The sequence below is a fragment of the Lates calcarifer genome, linkage group LG10 (genome assembly GCF_001640805.2).
Source record: "Lates calcarifer isolate ASB-BC8 linkage group LG10, TLL_Latcal_v3, whole genome shotgun sequence".
Lineage (NCBI taxonomy): Eukaryota > Metazoa > Chordata > Actinopteri > Centropomidae > Lates > Lates calcarifer.
This window is the reverse complement of record NC_066842.1, coordinates 10,087,895-10,106,331: the sequence shown is the minus strand read 5'-3', so window position 1 is coordinate 10,106,331 and position 18,437 is coordinate 10,087,895. Positions and strand designations below refer to the sequence as shown.

General features: G+C 41.0%; 2 protein-coding genes across 2 annotated transcripts; one reads left to right on the top strand and one right to left on the bottom strand.

Moving 5' to 3' along the window:
- Positions 1–119: 119 nt before the first annotated feature.
- On the top strand, positions 120–4,230 carry galk2 (galactokinase 2). Its single transcript, XM_018666325.2, has 10 exons — positions 120–380; positions 492–580; positions 1,265–1,388; positions 1,504–1,597; positions 1,692–1,838; positions 1,969–2,067; positions 2,305–2,457; positions 2,642–2,852; positions 2,990–3,191; positions 3,657–4,230. Exons 1-10 carry the CDS (start codon positions 331–333, stop codon positions 3,862–3,864), a joined length of 1,377 nt encoding a protein of 458 aa, XP_018521841.1. The 5' UTR covers positions 120–330; the 3' UTR covers positions 3,865–4,230.
- atp8b4 (ATPase phospholipid transporting 8B4) lies at positions 4,208–17,455 on the bottom strand. The gene is made up of 28 exons (XM_018666322.2): positions 16,757–17,455; positions 16,308–16,366; positions 13,617–13,675; positions 13,416–13,529; positions 13,232–13,330; positions 13,083–13,144; positions 12,917–12,989; positions 12,563–12,633; positions 12,314–12,393; positions 12,030–12,188; positions 11,788–11,876; positions 11,303–11,499; positions 10,945–11,153; positions 10,690–10,733; positions 10,432–10,597; positions 10,138–10,326; positions 9,737–9,852; positions 9,252–9,416; positions 9,053–9,164; positions 8,846–8,951; positions 8,520–8,661; positions 8,015–8,198; positions 7,532–7,755; positions 7,350–7,433; positions 6,624–6,869; positions 6,389–6,527; positions 6,169–6,299; positions 4,208–6,073 (listed from the first exon to the last, which is right to left on the bottom strand). Exons 2-28 carry the CDS (start codon positions 16,336–16,338, stop codon positions 5,816–5,818), a joined length of 3,549 nt encoding a protein of 1,182 aa, XP_018521838.1. The 5' UTR covers positions 16,339–16,366; positions 16,757–17,455; the 3' UTR covers positions 4,208–5,815.
- Between the last annotated feature and the right edge of the window lie 982 nt (positions 17,456–18,437).

Sequence of the window (18,437 nt, the reverse complement as noted above, 5' to 3'; positions counted from 1 at the left end):
AACACGTGTGCACACGTTGAACCAATGGATATGGGGTTGGACCGTGTTGAACCCGCCCCCTGTCCTCGTGTCTCTTCCGTGTTTCTTTATATACAGGTTTTCGCCGCTGGATCCTCCGGCTGTGCCAGAGTCAGCTCCTTTCTCAAAAACAGGATCTTACCGACACTAAACGGAGCGGAGCTGCTGTTTTAAAACTGACCGCAGTTCACACGTTTGGCATCCGGGATCTCCTTGTGACAGTCAGATGATCGCAGCCAGGATATGCACACAGTCCTGAGCTCTGCTGTCTGACAAGTAAAATCCATTCATAGTTACTTTAAACTCGTAGAAATGGCCGCTAATCCACCAAGGTTAAAGACTGCGATTACTACAAATGAAAGGTGAGTATTAGTCAGATATGCAGATTGTTGAGGAGGTAGAGCAAGAAAAAAGTGTGTTCTCTGTCTGATAATTCATTGATCATCTCATTGGTTATTCTGACATTCTTCCAGGCTGCAAAACTTGAAAAATGCCTTTGAATCAAAGTATGGAGAATCTCCTCTCTTCTACGCTTGTGCACCAGGAAGAGTAAATCTAATAGGTAACTAATATGTTCATTTTGTATAGTAAATCTGGACAGTAGACTGATTCTGATTGAGTCTGTGAAATGTAGCATATAGGACTGATGAGCACTTTCTAATAAGGCATTCTTTATGAATGGTTTGTAAGTTACTATTGATTTATTAATAGTTTCAGAGTCATTAACTTACAGTTTTAATGATCAGTTTTATGGCCTCAATAAATACAACTTTTCCAAAGTTTCCCTATGGCTGATGTTAAAGTTTTGTAGGGGTTTTTTGTGATTAATTTCAAGTCTGTAGTCATAAATGCCAGAAAGTAGATACTAAATGTATTTTTGTCCAGATTCTCTGCAGTACTTTTTCAGAAGGTAACTAGTAAACTGTCCATTGGAGTGAAGAGAGAGACTTTTACAACCTAGCACTAAACCCAATGCAGTGTGTTTTGTAATTCCATAATTTACTCTATTGGTGGAGTATTTTATTGTTTATATACTGTGTCAGACGATCCACTACATTCCAAAAAAACATCTGAAGGAAATGTAGTTTTGTAATTAAATTTAGTGATATTCAATATTTTGCTAGTGCCACCTTTCTTCCACAAATATTTGTATTAGTGCTAAACCCATATCAGTTGAAACATTTACATTTACATCTACAGTAGGCTCCATTTCACATATCTTTTTCATATTTCTCATTTTCAACAGGAGAGCACATCGATTACTGCGGTTACTCTGTGCTTCCGATGGCTATTGAACAGAATATCCTGGCTGCTGTGTCAGTGAACAATTCAGGGACAATCCAACTGGCCAACACCAATCCTCAGTACAAGTAAGACTTAAACCTTGATCGTTAGAGAACTTATGTTATTTTAGGGGCTTAAAATGCATGCAGAGTATTATTTCTCTGTTGAATCTCTAAATGCTTGTTGTTTCTCATGTTGCAGTGACTTCACTGTGTCGTGCTCAGAGGACATTGCCATAGACAGAGACAATCCAAAGTGGCATTATTATTTTCTCTGTGGAGTTAAAGGTATTCAGGTAAGACGTGTATTTTGTTCTTCTTATTCTACTGTAGTCTGTATTACTGTAATAAAATGGTGCAAATAAAAACTTGCTGTGTTTTTATTACCAGGAGAAGTTTGGGATCGCTCGTTTATCAGGGATGTCGTGTGTTGTTGATGGAACCATCCCTCCGAGTTCTGGTCTGTCCAGCTCTAGTGCCTTAGTCTGTTGTGCCGGGCTTGTAACAATGGAAGCGAATCAGAAGTCCCTATCCAAGGTACAATACTTTATAACTGTAGCAGTAAATTTCTAAATCAAGCCAATAAGCCATAATGTGCTTCACTTTCATGCCAGCTGTGAATAGGAGACTGTGTCATTTCTTTTTTCATCACCCTGTATTACTTCAGGTGGCTCTCGCTGAGATATGTGCCAAATGTGAACACTACATCGGCACAGAGGGAGGTGGCATGGACCAGTCCATCTCATTCCTGGCAGAGAGAGGAACTGTATGTAGCTTTCCTTTCTGTACATGAGGTCAAACAAGTGACAGTTGATCAGAGTCATTTTTTTCATCCAGACCATCAGTATAAAAAATTAAATTACAGAAAAATATAAGAATAAATGCATGTTTGAGGTGCAAAGGTTCCTGAATAATGGTTTGTTGTTGATTAAAATTTTATATGTAGGCAACAGTTAATCATTTGTTTTATTCGTTTTAAAACTTTTTGGCTTTTGTCTGTCAGGCAAAGCTGATAGAGTTCCAGCCTCTGCGAGCCACTGATGTCAAGCTCCCTGATGGAGCTGTGTTCGTGATCTCCAACTGCTGCATAGAGATGAACAAAGCTGCTTCCTCTCACTTCAACATCCGTGTGGTGGAGTGTCGAATCGCCACAAAGGTACATTGATCCTGACCACTCTCGATTTGTTTGTTGTCATGAAATGCTCAATATCTCAAACACTTCTCTTAATCGCAGATCAAATCAAACCAGATTTCATATGAGAACCTGTCAACAGAGAATTAATGTTTCATTTATGTGAGTAATAAGTGTGTATTAAATGTTCTTGCTGATGTGAACTCAGATGCTGGCTCAGGCGAGGGGTCTGGACCCAAGCAGGCTGTTGAAGTTGGCCCAGGTTCAGACAGAGCTGCAGGCCTCGCTGGAGGAGATGCAGGCTCTGGTGGACGAGGTGTTGCATCCTGAGCCGTACAGCCGCCAGGAGATCTGCAAGGTGCTGGGAATCACCTCTGAGCAGTTTTCCACAGAGCTGCTGAGTGCCAACACTCAGCACGGTGAGCTACAGCACACATCAACATCATTATGTCCAGCCTTATGTCCACACTATTATTAACAAGCAGAAAGTTTGGGTGGACCAGAGTCTCCATACAGATGAATACGAGATAAATTTGCCTCTTCTCCTCTCTTTCAGTGACGCACTTTAAGCTGCACCAGCGAGCCAAGCACGTGTACAGTGAGGCCGCGCGGGTGCTGCAGTTCAAGACCGTGTGTGACTCAGAACCTGCCGAGTCCGTCCGGCTGCTGGGAGACCTGATGAACCAGAGCCACGCAAGCTGCAGAGACCTGTATGAATGTAGCTGCCCTGAACTGGACCAACTGGTGGACATCTGTCTGTGAGTACAGAAAAATCTCACTTCACTCGCTGCTATTACAGGTTTACACTGAGGACAGAATGGGATGAAGTGATATATTTAACTAATGATAAAAAGTAGCTCTTTTAGAACAACCAACTAAAGTAAACTGGGGTAATTTGGAAGTATTGCTGAATTCCACTCAGCTGCTTCAGTCTCAGGATCTTGTTGCTGTGAATGCCAGCTCACTCTGCACCCAATCCCATACTGCAGACTAATTATACAGAGTATATACAAATCGTTAAGATATGCTGATAGTATACTGTTTTTTGCTGTTGGTATAAAAGACATTAACTTTCTAAAGTGTTTTCTTTATCATCAATTCATTTCATTCACCTTCTTTCTAAATTTCTGATCGTCTGATTAAAGGTACTGATGGCTGCATACACTGAGGTTGAAATAGCAGCACTGAAACATGGAGCTTTTTCTTGTTTCTCTTGGCTACAGGAAGTCCGGCGCTGTGGGCTCCCGGCTGACAGGAGCGGGTTGGGGTGGCTGTGCCGTCTCCATGGTGCCCAGTGAGAAGGTGGAGTCCTTTTTACAAGCCGTCAGAAAGGCCTACTACCTCCCCGATCCACGCAGAGCAGCATTGGAAAAACAAAGTTTGTTTGTATCAAAGCCGGGCGGTGGGGCTGCAGTTTTCTTTGAGGAGTGAAATGGATCACAGTAATGCAAAGCTGTTTATACAGCTATGATTAAATTTCACATACACTGCTGCAGGAATAATTACTTTGTTTTAACGACTTCTCACACTTGAGACAGAGGGCACTTGCAAATCACAAGATAACACAAAATGTAAACGTGATGTGGTGTTTCATTTGACTGCTTTACAGATTATTGTGGAATACAAGGGCCAAAGAGGTATTTAGTTGCATTATGTTTTTACAAAGGGAATATGCTTTTTGTATTATTATGTGTTTCTTTAAATCATGAAGGATTTTTGCATTGATTTTGTATTGCTAACTGGTTGTCTCACCTTAACAGAAAAAGATGGCAAATAAAATAACAATCACATGTTTAATTTGTGCTTTACAAAATCCATTCATCCATCTTTTATTAACATTTTAGAGATCAACATTATGTAATTATCAAGGGCAAAAATCATGGAGAATTAAACATGATGAATATATCCAGGCTTTACATGTGTATCAGTTAGCATCATTGGAACAGCATCACTTAGACATGTTTCTTCTGGCTGTTAGAGTGTGTTGGGTTTGTGCTGTTAAAGATGTGTGACCCAATGGGTAATCAGAATGGAAAGTCCTGATTATAGGATCACACACTGGCCTTGAGCTTCTGCACAGAATCAGTTTTCACTTCAGTGGTGGTTGAGGCTTGGTGGTTTAAGGCACATGCTACTGTACTGTATTAAATGTAACTGTAGCATTCTGCATTTAAATCTGTTCAGGGACCCTTATCACATCACATCTCACCCAGCCCCTCTCTTTCACTCTTTCAGGTCAAATATCTGCTCATAACTTGATTGATAAAAGCGATGATTTTATTTTGGGAAGTCGCCTGGGAATCCAATTGAAATGAAAATCGTGTTTTGAGTTTGATAACGATCATTCAAATGTTACAATACAGCTATTGTTTTAAAGAGGATTTTTGTGCAGATGTCAGATTTAACCCATGCATTCCAGTTTCACATATCTTTTAAATAAAGTCAGGCCAAAGAACCATCAAACAAAAAAGATGGATTATCTTTAACAGGAACCATACAAGGCACAGCACTGGGAAAAACAATCTTAGAATTATTCTCATCACATCTTTGTCCACAAATGCACTAGGCATTACAAATCCCATATTTGAGGTTCCACTTTGTTTAATGGTATATATACTGGCACAATATGGAGTCGGTGAAATGTAATCAGAGATTAAGATCAGTTAAGTTGTGCTTACCATCATATTGAGCAGCTTTACTTAAGTATTTACAGACACTTGTATTTTAGCACTTTGGATGTATATTGATATGGAAGCTTCAATGCATAGGCCCTACAGACTTAGGTATATTAATAAATAAACTTTGTTACTGGTGCTTGGGGCTACTTTCATCTTCGCTTTTGCCATTTCTGCATTACATTTTAGTTTGTGACAGCTAGAGATTTCTCTCAAGGTGCTGAAATGTGCCAACCATTTTTATTAATCAGAAAAGGACGTGCGACCAAATTAATATGGAATAAATGCACCAACTGCTTACAGATCAAATTAGATTAGGACAACAAATATTTCTTTTGGCAACACATGCATAACATTGTCCTAAAATATAGCTGCTGTTGTCAAGCAGGTTAAAAAGTTATCTGTTTTCAATCGGCTGGCTTTTTTGTAAATGGTTCCTCTTGATAATCATGTTTTAATTGGCCTTTAACATTCAACAGAGTCCACATGAATCACACTACTAAGAAAATGAGGTACATCTGTGTTTTTGGATTTGAGTATAAATTCACCCAAATGAAGGACACTGATAACTTGTGCTTGGTCTCTGGGATCCATGCATATGGTATCCTATAGTGTATATAGTGTCTGTCAGAGGTCGAGCTCAGTCTGTGTGCTGTGTCCTTGGAGTCTGTATAGCCCTGCTGCTGCTCTCTGCTGCTCCTGTGCTTTCATACCGAGATGCAAGAGACTTCGTTTTTTCTCTTTAACATATTCTCTATCCAGTTGGAGCTGTGCGGAGTCCTTTGAGGGGAGCGAGCAGAAGACACTGTGCTTGTCCTCATGTTCTTGCCTGAGGTAATCAGCTCTCCATAGCCCTGTTGGTGGGAGAAGGCATAGGCGGAGCGACGGGAGCTCGTCCTGCGTACTCGCCTCAGGTTCTGCTCCTGAGGCCCTTGCCTCTTTGTGGTCTGTTGTAGGTGACGAACCTGTTGAAACACAGCGGTGGTGGAAGTACTTAGATCCTTTATTTAATACCAATACGATAGGCACAAGTACTGTATATGCATCAAAGTTACTGTACTTTGTCCGTTAGAGTTGGGAAGAGGTCTACTCTCAGGAAGCTGACGGCTAAGCCAGGCACAACACACACCACAGTGGTGAGCAGAATGACTAACCACACACTCTTCTCTGATAGACAGTTACGGGCCGTGCCTAAGGAAATGCAAATCTAAATTTATTTGTGCTCAATTTCCATGCATAAACATTATTTCTTCACATACATCACACTGAGCCAAACATACCTATGAATGGGAAATTACTTGGAAAGATACCAAACATGCCATTGCTTTGCATTGCAAATAAAATGGCAAAGTACACAGTCAGACTCCCCCATATGAAGAGGTGATTGACAGCTGTCCAGTAGTGTGTTTCAAGTCCAATCTAGAGACAGATACATGCGTCATAAACATAATTATAGTGTTAATTTTTCAGATCAAAAGTGCTATTCTTGTCTGTTTTTTTTCTTTGTAATCTTACCTGGACACTTGCGACAATTACCAAGGACGTTGCTATGGTAACAGCAAATGCTTGTTGGTCAGAAAAGTTGGAGCCGTCTTCTTTCACCGTGACAGAGAAGGCTCCGTAGGGAATAAAGAAGAGCAGGAACGATGTGCCCATCCCCTGCAGTGTGCACATGAAAAACTGGCGCTTGTTGAAGAGAAGGTTTTGTTGGCCGGGTTTGTACAGGCTCGGGTAACGAAGACTGTTCTGATCATTAACATCCTTTAGAAAACAGAGACAGCATGAGTTTTATGTGTTTTTGATTTAGGAATATTAGATGTACTAGTTGGGGAAAAGGTGGTGTGTTGAGGTAAGTTAGTGTTTGGTGGAAAATAGCACGGGAGATATTAAACTGAAGATGGTGTATGAACAATGTTGGATATGGGTTAGGGCTGATTGGGTTATAGTCACACATGGGTTGAATCTAGTGTAGCACCATCTGTAGAGTTAGACAATAAGGTACCTTTGGGAGGTTTATGACACAGTAAAAGAGGTCTACAGGAATAAAATATTCACCTGTATTACTTGACAGTATCTTGAGAAGAAAAACAAAAAGAAAAATATAAGATGGCTCAGGAGCTTGCCATTGGAAACTGCTGAAAAAATGAATGAACTTTTAGAAATCAAAAGTTCCTTTAAAAAGATTTGGGTGATTTGGTAACTATATATAAGTCAGTGCTCTATCATAAATACCATTATTACCTGATCAAAAAGTCCCATTGCCAGTACTGGCAAAGATGTATAGACTATATTGAAGAGGGTAATGAACCACTGGTCATACACAGTCTGTGGAAAGAGCACAGTTACAGTGTAAACATCATTACTTCAAAACTTTCAAAGAGCTGCTAGGCCTCATGATATGTTACATATGTTGCATATCTTACCTGAGCTGAGAAACCACAGAAGAAACCATACCAGAAGTGGACCAGCGTGAAGGCAAAGTTCTTGTAGAAGAAGTAACACAGGAAGTTGCACATGCGGAAGTAGGACCAGCGTCCGTGCACCAGCAGGAGCCGCTGCAGGTACCGAAACTGAGCGAAGGAGTAATCTGACGCCAGAGCAGCCTGCATCCCCTCCTGACCACTGATTCCAACACCGATGTGAGCAGCTGAGGAAGAAATACACAGTATGGATCACTGGTCCTTGAAACTATAATATTAAATATTACTGGATGCCAAATTAGGAATCTTTTTTATGGCACGGGAAACAGAATATTTTTTCATGCAGATAGTTAGAAGAGTCTTGTTTTGGTTGTTAAATGATATTCCAGGTTTTAAAAATATCATCAGGTCTATATTTTAAGGAAGTAGTTCTCTGACTAATTCATGAGGCAATCCAGATCTAGAGCAGTCAATCCTGAGACTTACTCTTAATCATGCTGACGTCATTGGCTCCATCCCCTATTGCCAGGGTGACGGCCCTCTTGTGCCTCTTCACCAGCTCCACAACCTGAGCCTTCTGCATTGGAGTGACCCGGCAGCAGATGACAGTTTTACACAAACAGGCCAAGTCCAGCAAGGTGTGCTCCAGCTGTGGCTCCAGAGCATGAGCCTGCAGGGAGGAACACACACGACACCTGTTAAACCTACGTCAACTCCCTGAAGAAGAAAAACACCAAGCGACCGTGCACACTGCTCAAGGTGCAGCGAGGGAGCAGCCCCTCTTCGAGGAAATGGATGCTGTAATAGAGCTGAGGGCCCTCAGGAGCACAGCAGCTCTTTGCTCATTACAGACATCGGCACAGTCAGCAGCAGCAGCTACAGAGATGCAACACTCAGCAGACAGCAACACAGCCACCATTTAACAAAGTAAAACCTGCAGGCACGGAAAAAACAATCATTTCATGTAACAAGACACATTGGAGTATCTTACCAAACTGTGTCCATTGATAACTAAGGCGTACTCTGCAATAATGGTTTCTTCAAACACAGAGTCTTCTGCAAACATATCCGTCTTCTCCACATCTCCTGCACTGCTAACTCGACTCAGGCCGAGGATGTGCTCCTTAGCGCTCCTGGGAAGCGACAGCAAGTAAACATACATCTTCAGTGTGCTTTGAAAATTCATTAAGCTTATCCAGGCAATTTTTAAAATTTTAGATGCCAAGATTCTCCACAAATGGGGCTGTAAACATATTGGCACTGCAAGTCGCAGAGGGAAGGATAAGGAGGTGTAAGGATAAATGTACAATGTGTCACCTGAGCTGCTGCTGCACCTCCAGTAATGTGTGGCCAGAGATAACAAACACCTCATTCATGTCGTCTCGCAACATGTTGCAGGAGTAGCCGATGTTCATCGCCGTCTCTGAAATGTTACACGCAGTTTACAGCTCTGTTGCTTTTCACAGATGGGTAAGCAGTTACAGTTTTTCTGCTAAGTATGATTATTTGGGTGAATCACATTACCTAGTTTGTCTCCTGTGAGGACCCAGATTTTGATGTCGGCTAGGCCCAGACAGGCGATTGTCTCCGGGACTCCTTCCTGTAGTTTATCCTCTATTGCTGTGGCTCCTAGAAGCTTCAACCAGAGCAGCAGTCAGTCTGCACAGGCTAAATGAATTGAATTATGGCTTCAAGGATGTAAACGAAAGGATGTCAATTTTACCTTCAAGCCCTGCTCGATCTCCTCATAGAGAACAGCCAGATGGTCCTCACGGTTCTCAATTACAGTGCTGGCAAACAGAAGCTTCTTCATCCAAACTTCAAAATAATGTTCATCAAGGTCTTTGTAGGCCAGAGCTAATGTTCGAAGCCCTTCTCCAGCAAATTCCTGCAGAGGGATAAAAAACCTCAAATTCTGTTGTGCAACAAAATAAAGCACTGTAATTACTTACAGTATAACTGTGACAGATGACATTCATTTCAATACAGAAGAGACACTGATACAATCTGAATCCAGCAATTTCGGAAATGTTGACAGTACTATAAGCACTCTCAGCACAAACCACTGCAGTCCTCAGTGTTATGTAAGCACATTGATGTTTTTGGTGTATTGATTTTTATGAGACTATAAATACGCATGGATAGTGCATAGTGCACTTATTTAAAATGTAGTCACCGAGTAATGCTATCCAATCAAATAGCACTTACATTGAGATGCTCTGAGGTAGTGTACATGAGGTCTCCACTGCACGGATCCAGGCGGTCAAAGATAATGGTGTCGGCTCCTTTGGAGTAAAGTTTAATCAGGCCTTGTGGATTTCTTACTATAAAACACAGGGACAGAACAAACAACTCAGAAGGATTACAGACTGCAAAAAGTATATGTACATATAGTGTAATTAATGTGTTTGCTAATGGTTAATAAATAATTTTCTAATGCTTTCTAAATTGGTTGTAAGCCATAAATAACAACTAGTTTGCAACGTTGCCTCATCAGAATGTGGTACCAAATACGTCAGTAGAGGGGTAGAATGGAGAAAAAATAACTGTACTTTAAGCTACAACTAGGGGGTGAAATGGAGCATTGCCATTATAAGTGAAGACCTAACCAATGACACTCATTCTCTTGCGCACGTTGTTGAAGTCCAGTATGGCCAGCAGCTGATAGGTGACAGCTTGTCCCATCTCACACAGTGTGATGGTCTCGGGGGTTCGAGCCCGGAAGACAAACCCAAAGTTTCGAGCCGCGGTGACCAGTGCTCCCTCGTCAGGTGACTGGGCCTGGTACACCAAATGTCCTTCATGTTAACAGAAACATCCATCAGAGCACACTTTAATAAGCTGAGTAACTGCTGTTATTACTGCTACAGCTACTGGCCTGTGTTTGTATGTGTGTGTTTTACCTTCGCTCTTCTCCTCTGGCATCACAGTGTGGCACAAAGCTAGCAGTCTGAAGAACTCCTGCACTGCAGGATCTTCCAGTTTAATGGCTTCAATCAGGCTGCCATCGTAAAACTTAAACTTTCTGTCACATAGAGGGTTGAATGAAAAGTCCACACAGGCTGTTTTCTGAAGGGACATGACCATCAACATACTGTAGTTAGAAGAATGTGATAACAGTATCAGAGAGTTAGCATTTTTGATTGTTCAGCTTTACTTACTTCTGTAATTTCCACCTTCTGGTCAAATTCATCATAGACATCACCTAGGAGGAAAAAAGGTAATGTAATGAGTTGAAAATCTTATCAAAGAAATATGTCTCTGCTGCTGTGATTGGTTACAGTGTGGGTGTTTTGAAGATCAAACACATTATTCCTAAACCTAAAGGTAAGCCAATTTTAGTGAGAGACTGGTTTTAGAACAGTAATATTCATAACAGCAATAATATATTAAAGGGTTTCAAAAAACTCCATTACCATACGTTTGTCCATTAATGGAGCACTTGCTGAACACCATGATGTTCTGGGTGAGGGTGCCGGTCTTGTCAGAGAAGATGAACTCCACCTGGCCCAGCTCCTCGTTAAGGGTGGTGGTGCGAGCTTCAGCTGCAGTGTCCCTCTGACTGTAGTACATCTTCCGGTCCCAGTTAATGAAGTAACTGTGACCGAGCCGCAGGACCTCCACACTGAAGGAAAGGTTCATACATTTTAATATACAATATAACTTACAACAGGAAATCATTTGCAAAATTGAAATAAACAAAGTGACACAATAATGTAAAATCACTGAAGGAAATTCTAGACTTGGCAGACAATTGTATGTTTTTGACCTTACCTGACATACAGTGAGATGGGCACAACAGTGTTGAGGATGATGATGTAGGACCAGAAGGTGAGGAAGCCAGAGAAAACAGCACTGGTCTGATACTCGCTCCACGGCAGAAACACCTGGAAGTTTCTGCCAACCCGACTCTCCCAAATAGTGTTTCCAATAGCCAGAATAACTCCCATACAAATGAGCAGGGCAAAGATCTGAAAGATGGAATCAGCATTTTGCATTAATTTTGAAAGATGTGTCTAATATCAATTATAACTCAATGGCACACAGGCGTACAGCAGGCTACACTTCATTAACATGTCCCTTGTGTTCTGTTAATTTTGCTGCACCCATTGGGTGGGACAGCTTACTCCTTATTTATATTGGTACAAATGACCTCACATAACTCCTGAGCAGAGGCCTCACTGACTAGAATAAGTGAAAACACCTGTGCAGGTGGGTGCATTATGTATGTTACCATATGGAAGCAGTGTACGGCTTACCCACAAAACCAGTGTGTTCATCAGTTTGTCAATGCTTGTCCTTTTAAATTTTGTTCTTCCACAGTTCTGCATCAGTTTGGTTTGCAGTCCTGTTGAAGAAAATGGAAACAACTATCAGAGCTGAAACATCATGGATCATCAAGGATTACTTTATGAGTTTGTCACAGCAAGAAATACAGAAAGAAATACAGTTGAGGCTAATGGATGTGGTGAATGAAATCATCAAAATAAAAATATCATACCAGCAAATATAACCATTCCAAAACACCACTCAGTGTTTCTGAGTACACAACCTCGCAGTAGCATTTTTTCATTATCCAGAGGATATTTATTGTCTCTCCAGTATAACGTTCCAGTAAATTTATCCAGCTTGTTGTTTGGTGGCTCACAGATGACTTCTCCTGAGGGAAAAGAGAGAGATTCACACAACAACAATCATTACTGCAAAGAAAAAATCATAGACACTCATACATATACCAAATATCCACAAATGAAAAAATTAAATAAAACTAAATATTCATCTCACCATCAAAGTCCATCAGTTTTGAGATATCTCCCAAATCTGAGGTGACAGACAAGGCCTGACGAACTTTCAGATTTGTCTCTCTGTAAGGGGAAAATAGAAGATTTTTCCACTGTGACATAGCAATTCACATTTACTAAATTTTCATATTTTCACAGTTTGCATTGTCACACAATCAATACCGTGTCTTATTTGACCCCAGTTTGGATTTGTTCAGTCTTTTACACTTTACATAACCAGTGCAGCACTTACCCATCTAGCTCTGCAGTCTCAATATAGCACAGTCCATAGGGCTCACTACTACAGAGAAGGAGGATGTCTGCCTGTGTGTAAAACCAATATGAAACACTCAGTGGTGAGAAAAGGAAATAAATCAATCCCTGCACCACTGAACCTGCAAGAGCACTCAGCGGCCTCTGAATCTCCCAAAGGAACCCTCATATCGTTAACTTTCTCTCACTATTTCCTCCATAATATCTGAGCAATAAGATGCAGAATTGAACTTCCTCTAATAAATGGCGCAATAAAATGAAAAAGACATTTCACTCTAAATAAATCAGCAGCATCAAAGCATCTAAATTCAACATAATAGCAAAGTTAACTCACAGCAACAAACTGATTATTCTCTAGTTTGATGATATCCCCGACTCGAACGTTCATCCATTTCTCATTCTGCAAACTTGGAAGCGAGAAAAAGCTTATGATTAAACCGGATAAATTACCTTGAACAGATATATAATCACATGCGCAGTTACTTAAAGCATTTAAATACCTTCCCCTGATGAGGACCTGAGACTGGCGGTTGTTGACTTGCTGGTCACTCTTATGTCTGAACTGAAATTTAAACAAACAAAAAAGGAGGAGATAAAGGAGGAGCATTCACTAGAGCTGCAAACACAAAAATACTGTAGATAAACTCACATAGTCATCTGTGGCATCCTTGATGGCTGTGATTGCCAGCACCAACACCAAAGGCACGATGGTTGTGAACCAGGACAGAGAGGATATTTCTGGAATTACCTATGTGACATGAAAAGTTCACTCATTCATACAAAAAACTCTGTGTGATGGCAGATTTCTCTTCACAAAAAACAGCGTCTCCTACCTGCAGTATAAACAGCACTGAGAAGTAAGCATTGGCCACCCTCTGGAACTGCTCAAACAAGTTGATGGGCAGGAAAGTGAAGATGTTGTATTTTGAGGTTTTGATGCGATTGTCCTGAATAATGACACATTTAGAAACAGTACTGATGAGCCTAAAACTTGTGGCGAATGCAAACCATCTGCAATTTTAAGGTCTACTTACAGCGTAAGAAAACTTGTCATTGTAGTCCCGCGCATTGGCCTTTACATGGCGTTCCTTCTCTGCGCACAAAGAAAACCAAAAAAAACTATTCAGTTTCCTTTCTGCTTTTACAATTATAGCTCACATATAATGCTGATTTTAATTTCCATATGGAGGAAAGCATTGAGCTTTTTAGATATTCTTCTAGTGACCACATGTAATTAAATTACATCTACTCTTCTCTCTTACAGTTTCAGCAAATGGTAGTGACATTGGAATTGATCATACTGAGAAGTGGAATGTGCTCATTGTAAGTTGTAAGTGGCCGCCAATTCATGAATTTTTTCACCCTTTTTGCCCTTTTGTCATTTTGCCAGTCACTAATATCTTTCACTGATTTATTTCACCTGCCAGCTGTTTTCACAAAAGACAGTTTAATGCTGGTAACACCTATGCTTCTCCTGCTTTAACGAGTAAAATGTATCCTGTGAAAAAGGCGTATACCCTCCCTATCCTGTGGCCACCCTCAGTATGTTCCCGCCCACCTGCCCACCTGCTCCCAGTTTGCTCATTAGACTCCCCTCCATCTGCCCTTAAGCCATTGTTTGCTACCAGATTGTCTATCGTGCCATTCTTGTGCCAGTTTTGCCCTCTTGGTTCTGTTCTGTAGCTGAATTTTGCTTTGAGCAACAACATAAACTTTTCTTTCACATACTTTAAAGTGCATTTGAGTCCACAAACTGTTTTCCTGAGCTGTTACAATGTGATACTAAATCTCAATGAACCTGATACAAGACAAGGTTGTTCTTGATTTAAGTAGTATATTCACCCAATCCATGATCTGATGCAATTTTAGTGTCTCGCCCTCATTACTCTCAGTACTTCAGAGACAGAGATTATTACCTCACTTCCCACATTTTTTGGGGGGCACTTTCATAAAGCAAAATGACTCACAAAGGACCAAATAAGCCAAACCAAATATCATCATGTATTTTTTCAAACTTTGGAAATTCAGCCTTTCAGAGCTATGGAGCCTGGCTGAGCCACACTCTTCATAAGTAAATTGAGCATCATATATAAAAACAGTGGAGTAGCGCTTTAAAGTAATAGCTTAGCATAATTACACATCATAATTACATACAGTACTACATTTTATTGCCAGGTTTTGGTCCCACTTTTCTATGGACGTTGTCTTGTTTACTGTTATGGCATCTGTTATAGTATTATCATTCTTTCACAAAGTAGGCCTATCACTCATCATATCATATCTTACATATCCATGGGCATGAACACACCATGATGTCTTAATATGGTTGATTTATTCTCTAAAGTGTAGTGAAGCTTCAGTTAACACCTCTTGGTGTTATGGATTTGATAAGATACAACTGTTGGAGTGTCTGCGTCATGCGGAAGCTGTCTGAGCCTGCCCTCTCTACACAACAACTGAAGACTTCATCTGCAATTCCAGCTCTGACAGTCATCTCATGGCTCATACGTCAAGGTGATGCATTAAGGTTCATTATCATGCTCGGTCAAGCTTTTCAAGCGGTCCCAACAGGAAATATATGCACTCAGAAACAACAAAATAAATACCAGTCACCTGCAAGATGATGAAACCATTTATCAAAATGTATTAACTTCCCACACACAGAACAGTGCCTGAAGGAGCACAGAGCTATATCTGTTGTTTCCAAACGAGGTTAAATCATTGTTGAATTATGTATAATATGCGTACAGAGAGCTGCAACGGGATAGACCCTCTCACACAGCAGGCTGGCCTCATCCTGCTATCAGTTACTATGATAATTAATTATTAAGAAAGGCTTTTGTTGTTCAAAGTCTTCACTCTGCTTAAACATTTAATTAGACAATGTACAAATACAATATTGTTTTTCTAATGGGGCACAAAGTTATCTTAGTTTACTTCTGATTTCTTTTTTTACTGGGAACTTCAGCAGACTCTTGAGTAAGACTGCAAGTCTGAACAGCTTACAGATGGATCATGTCGTGAGATGTTTCACAAATGCTTCAGGAACAATCCTCCTGAGTCTAGCATCGATACAGGAACCTTTTAGATGATTTTCTTTCAGGTGATTGTTTCACTAGTTCTGAGACATCTTTCCCCCCAAAAGGATGACAACACACGTGTGCTGTATATAGCTGAAAAATATAATTAAATTCTCACTCTCTCAAAAAAAAAAACAACAACAACAAAAAACAAAAAGCATGGAAATGTTTTAGTTTGTCCCTTCAAAGCACAAGGTCACCTCACTCCATGTGTGAGAGGCTGATACTGATTACAGGATGCTACAGATGACAAACACATGCTCACAAAACACACAAACACATTAACAAGACAAACCAAACAGACACATACACACACATACACACAGAAGGAGACAGAGAGAGGCAACTGTATACTGTTTCATTTTATCTTTCCAAACCAGTGCAGTGCACCAGGACAGGATGAGGAGTGTATCTGCCAGAGAGAGGATGAAACAAGGTCTGTCCCCTGCTTTTGAAAGATAAATAAAGTGAACCTGAACAGGTTTTGTATGATTACACACCTCAAACCTACAAACCTGGAGCCAATTGGAAGGTAGAATATTTACTGTTGTTACTTCATTTCAGATAGTTCTGGCATACTTTTTTTTTAGTCGGTTAAATAAAACAAACAAAAAAGAAGACAGAATAAAGAAAAATCTGTCTTACCAACAAAAGTATTTCTCCTCCAAAATGCCATCTTCTCCTGGGACCTCCCGGGGGTTTCCCTGTAAGATACATGGAAAAAAGTGTGGGGCTGAGCATTTTGCAGTGGGACAGTATACTGGAGTGAATGTGGTGGAGGAATGAGTCAGTCTGCAATAAATGCACCTTGGAGGCAACACGCAAGGTAAAGTGGTGCCTTGTTTCTTTTCTGCTCAGACAAGCATTAATTAAACTGTAAGCAGGAGCAGCAGGTAAGCCCCCAGTGAACTGTGTCTCCTTAGCAAAAGGTCCCAGGTGAGCAATACAAAGATGGAACTGTAACCCTAAATTTCAAAAATAAATACAGTGAACATGATGTAGCTCTCTCTGTGTTTTTATGTAGGAGGTGGTAATACAGTATACATAATAGGTACACACATTTCTGAAGTCTGCCTACATTTCTCCCTACCTACCTACAAGTTTGTCACAGGCGCAGGCTTGTGGTGCCTCCATGTATCCTGTCATTCAGTGGCGACCGTTCATTTCAAGCTCCACGTTCCGCAGATTTCTCCGCAGAAAAAAAACGCTGTCCTCCTCTTCTTCCTCCTCCTCCTCTTCCTCCTCCTGAATAAAAATCACCAGACGCGGATGGAGTCATGTAAAATGATAAGCGAAGCTCCGTTCAGCTGCGGTGAGTGATGAGAATAGAAGAAGAAGAACTGACTGCAGACGGTGAAGGCTACGAAAATGGTGCAGGGAGGGAACAATAATCAATGCGATCTATTCCGAGACGATTAACAGAGAAACAGAGAGACTGAACGGAGACCAACCAACTGATGATCACTCACCGTGAGCAACGACACACAGCTGAGGCTGGAGCCTTCATCTGGGAGATGCTCGAGTGTGTGTGTGTGTGTGTGTGTGTAAGGGTTGGCCTCCTCAAGACACACACACATACATTCCAACCTTACCATCAGTGGACCACTATTTCTTGTCTATTAAAAAAAAGAAAGTAACACCTTTTTTTTAACTTTTCTTATGCGCTTTTTAAATGATTGCTTATGTTGATTCAGGTTACAGGATGTACTTACAGTTACAATGGGGATGAACTGTTTCAGCATCATATAATGTTTTATTACCATTATTATTTTACTTACTAAGTTCACACATTATTTTACCTTTGATACAAATCTGTAATTATAGTGCCCCCAGTTAATGTTCTTTTAAAAGCCAGTGCAGACTGCAGTGATGCACTCTTGAAAGTCAAAGTCAGTTTTATTATCAGTTCTGCCATATGCACAGGACATATAAATGCAGCTTCTCCCAGACCAGTTCAGGCATATAACTCCTACATAAATTGTTTAAGTTGCTGAGTGTGGGTGTATGTGTTTGTGTAAAACGTTCTTATGGTGGGTGCTGTTGGATGTATAAGGGGTGAAATGGGTGAGCTACACTCCAGATTTTCTGGAGGTGGAGAGGGGAGAGAGTTCAGTATCCTGACAGCCTGATGGATAAAGCTGTTACCCAGTCTGGGGGCTCCAATATCTTCTCCCAGATGGCAGGAGGCTGAAAAGGCTATGTAAGGAATGGGTGGCTGTAGAATGCAGCACATGATGAGTGCTGGGGCTCTTGCCTTCTTTAGCCACCGGGAGGGAGTCTGAGTTGAGGTGCCCTCTGGAAGTCAATAACAATTTCCCTTGTTTTCCTTCTACATTTAGGGAGATATATCTTTGCACCATGTGATCAGTAGGTTCACCTCATTTCTGCAATTTGATTCATTGTTATTGCTGATGAGACCCACCACAGTTGTGCAATCAGCAAATCTGATGAAGTGTCAGAGCTGTAATTTGGGTTGGCAGGGTGAGGAGCAGGGGACCGAGCACACATCCTTGGGGAGCTCCCCTGCTCAGTGTGGTGGTGCTCAATGTGTCATTGCTGATCCTTACTGACTGTGAGAAAGTCTAGTATCCAGTTACAGAGTGAGGTGTTCAGGCCCAGAAGATCCAGTTTCCTTATCAGCTGCTGAAGGACGATGGTGTTGATTGCTGGACTGAAATCTTGAAACAGTAGACCCTTTCATGTCCAGGTGGGTGAGGGCTGAGTGGAGGACAGAGGAGATTGCCCAGTATATTGTCCAGACTGGCAGCCTCGCAA

Coding starts and splice junctions, on each gene's coding strand:
- atp8b4 (XM_018666322.2), bottom strand. CDS start 16,338: ATGGCATTTTGGAGGAGAAATACTTTTGTTG. Junction 12,189..12,313: donor AAAACTGATGGACTTTGATG/GTGAGATGAATA, acceptor CTTTTCCCTCAG/GAGAAGTCATCTGTGAGCCA. Junction 6,528..6,623: donor TAATTGTCGCAAGTGTCCAG/GTAAGATTACAA, acceptor ATCTGTCTCTAG/ATTGGACTTGAAACACACTA.
- galk2 (XM_018666325.2), top strand. CDS start 331: ATGGCCGCTAATCCACCAAGGTTAAAGACTGCGATTACTACAAATGAA. Junction 581..1,264: donor AGGAAGAGTAAATCTAATAG/GTAACTAATATG, acceptor CATTTTCAACAG/GAGAGCACATCGATTACTGC. Junction 1,598..1,691: donor GTGGAGTTAAAGGTATTCAG/GTAAGACGTGTA, acceptor TTTTATTACCAG/GAGAAGTTTGGGATCGCTCG.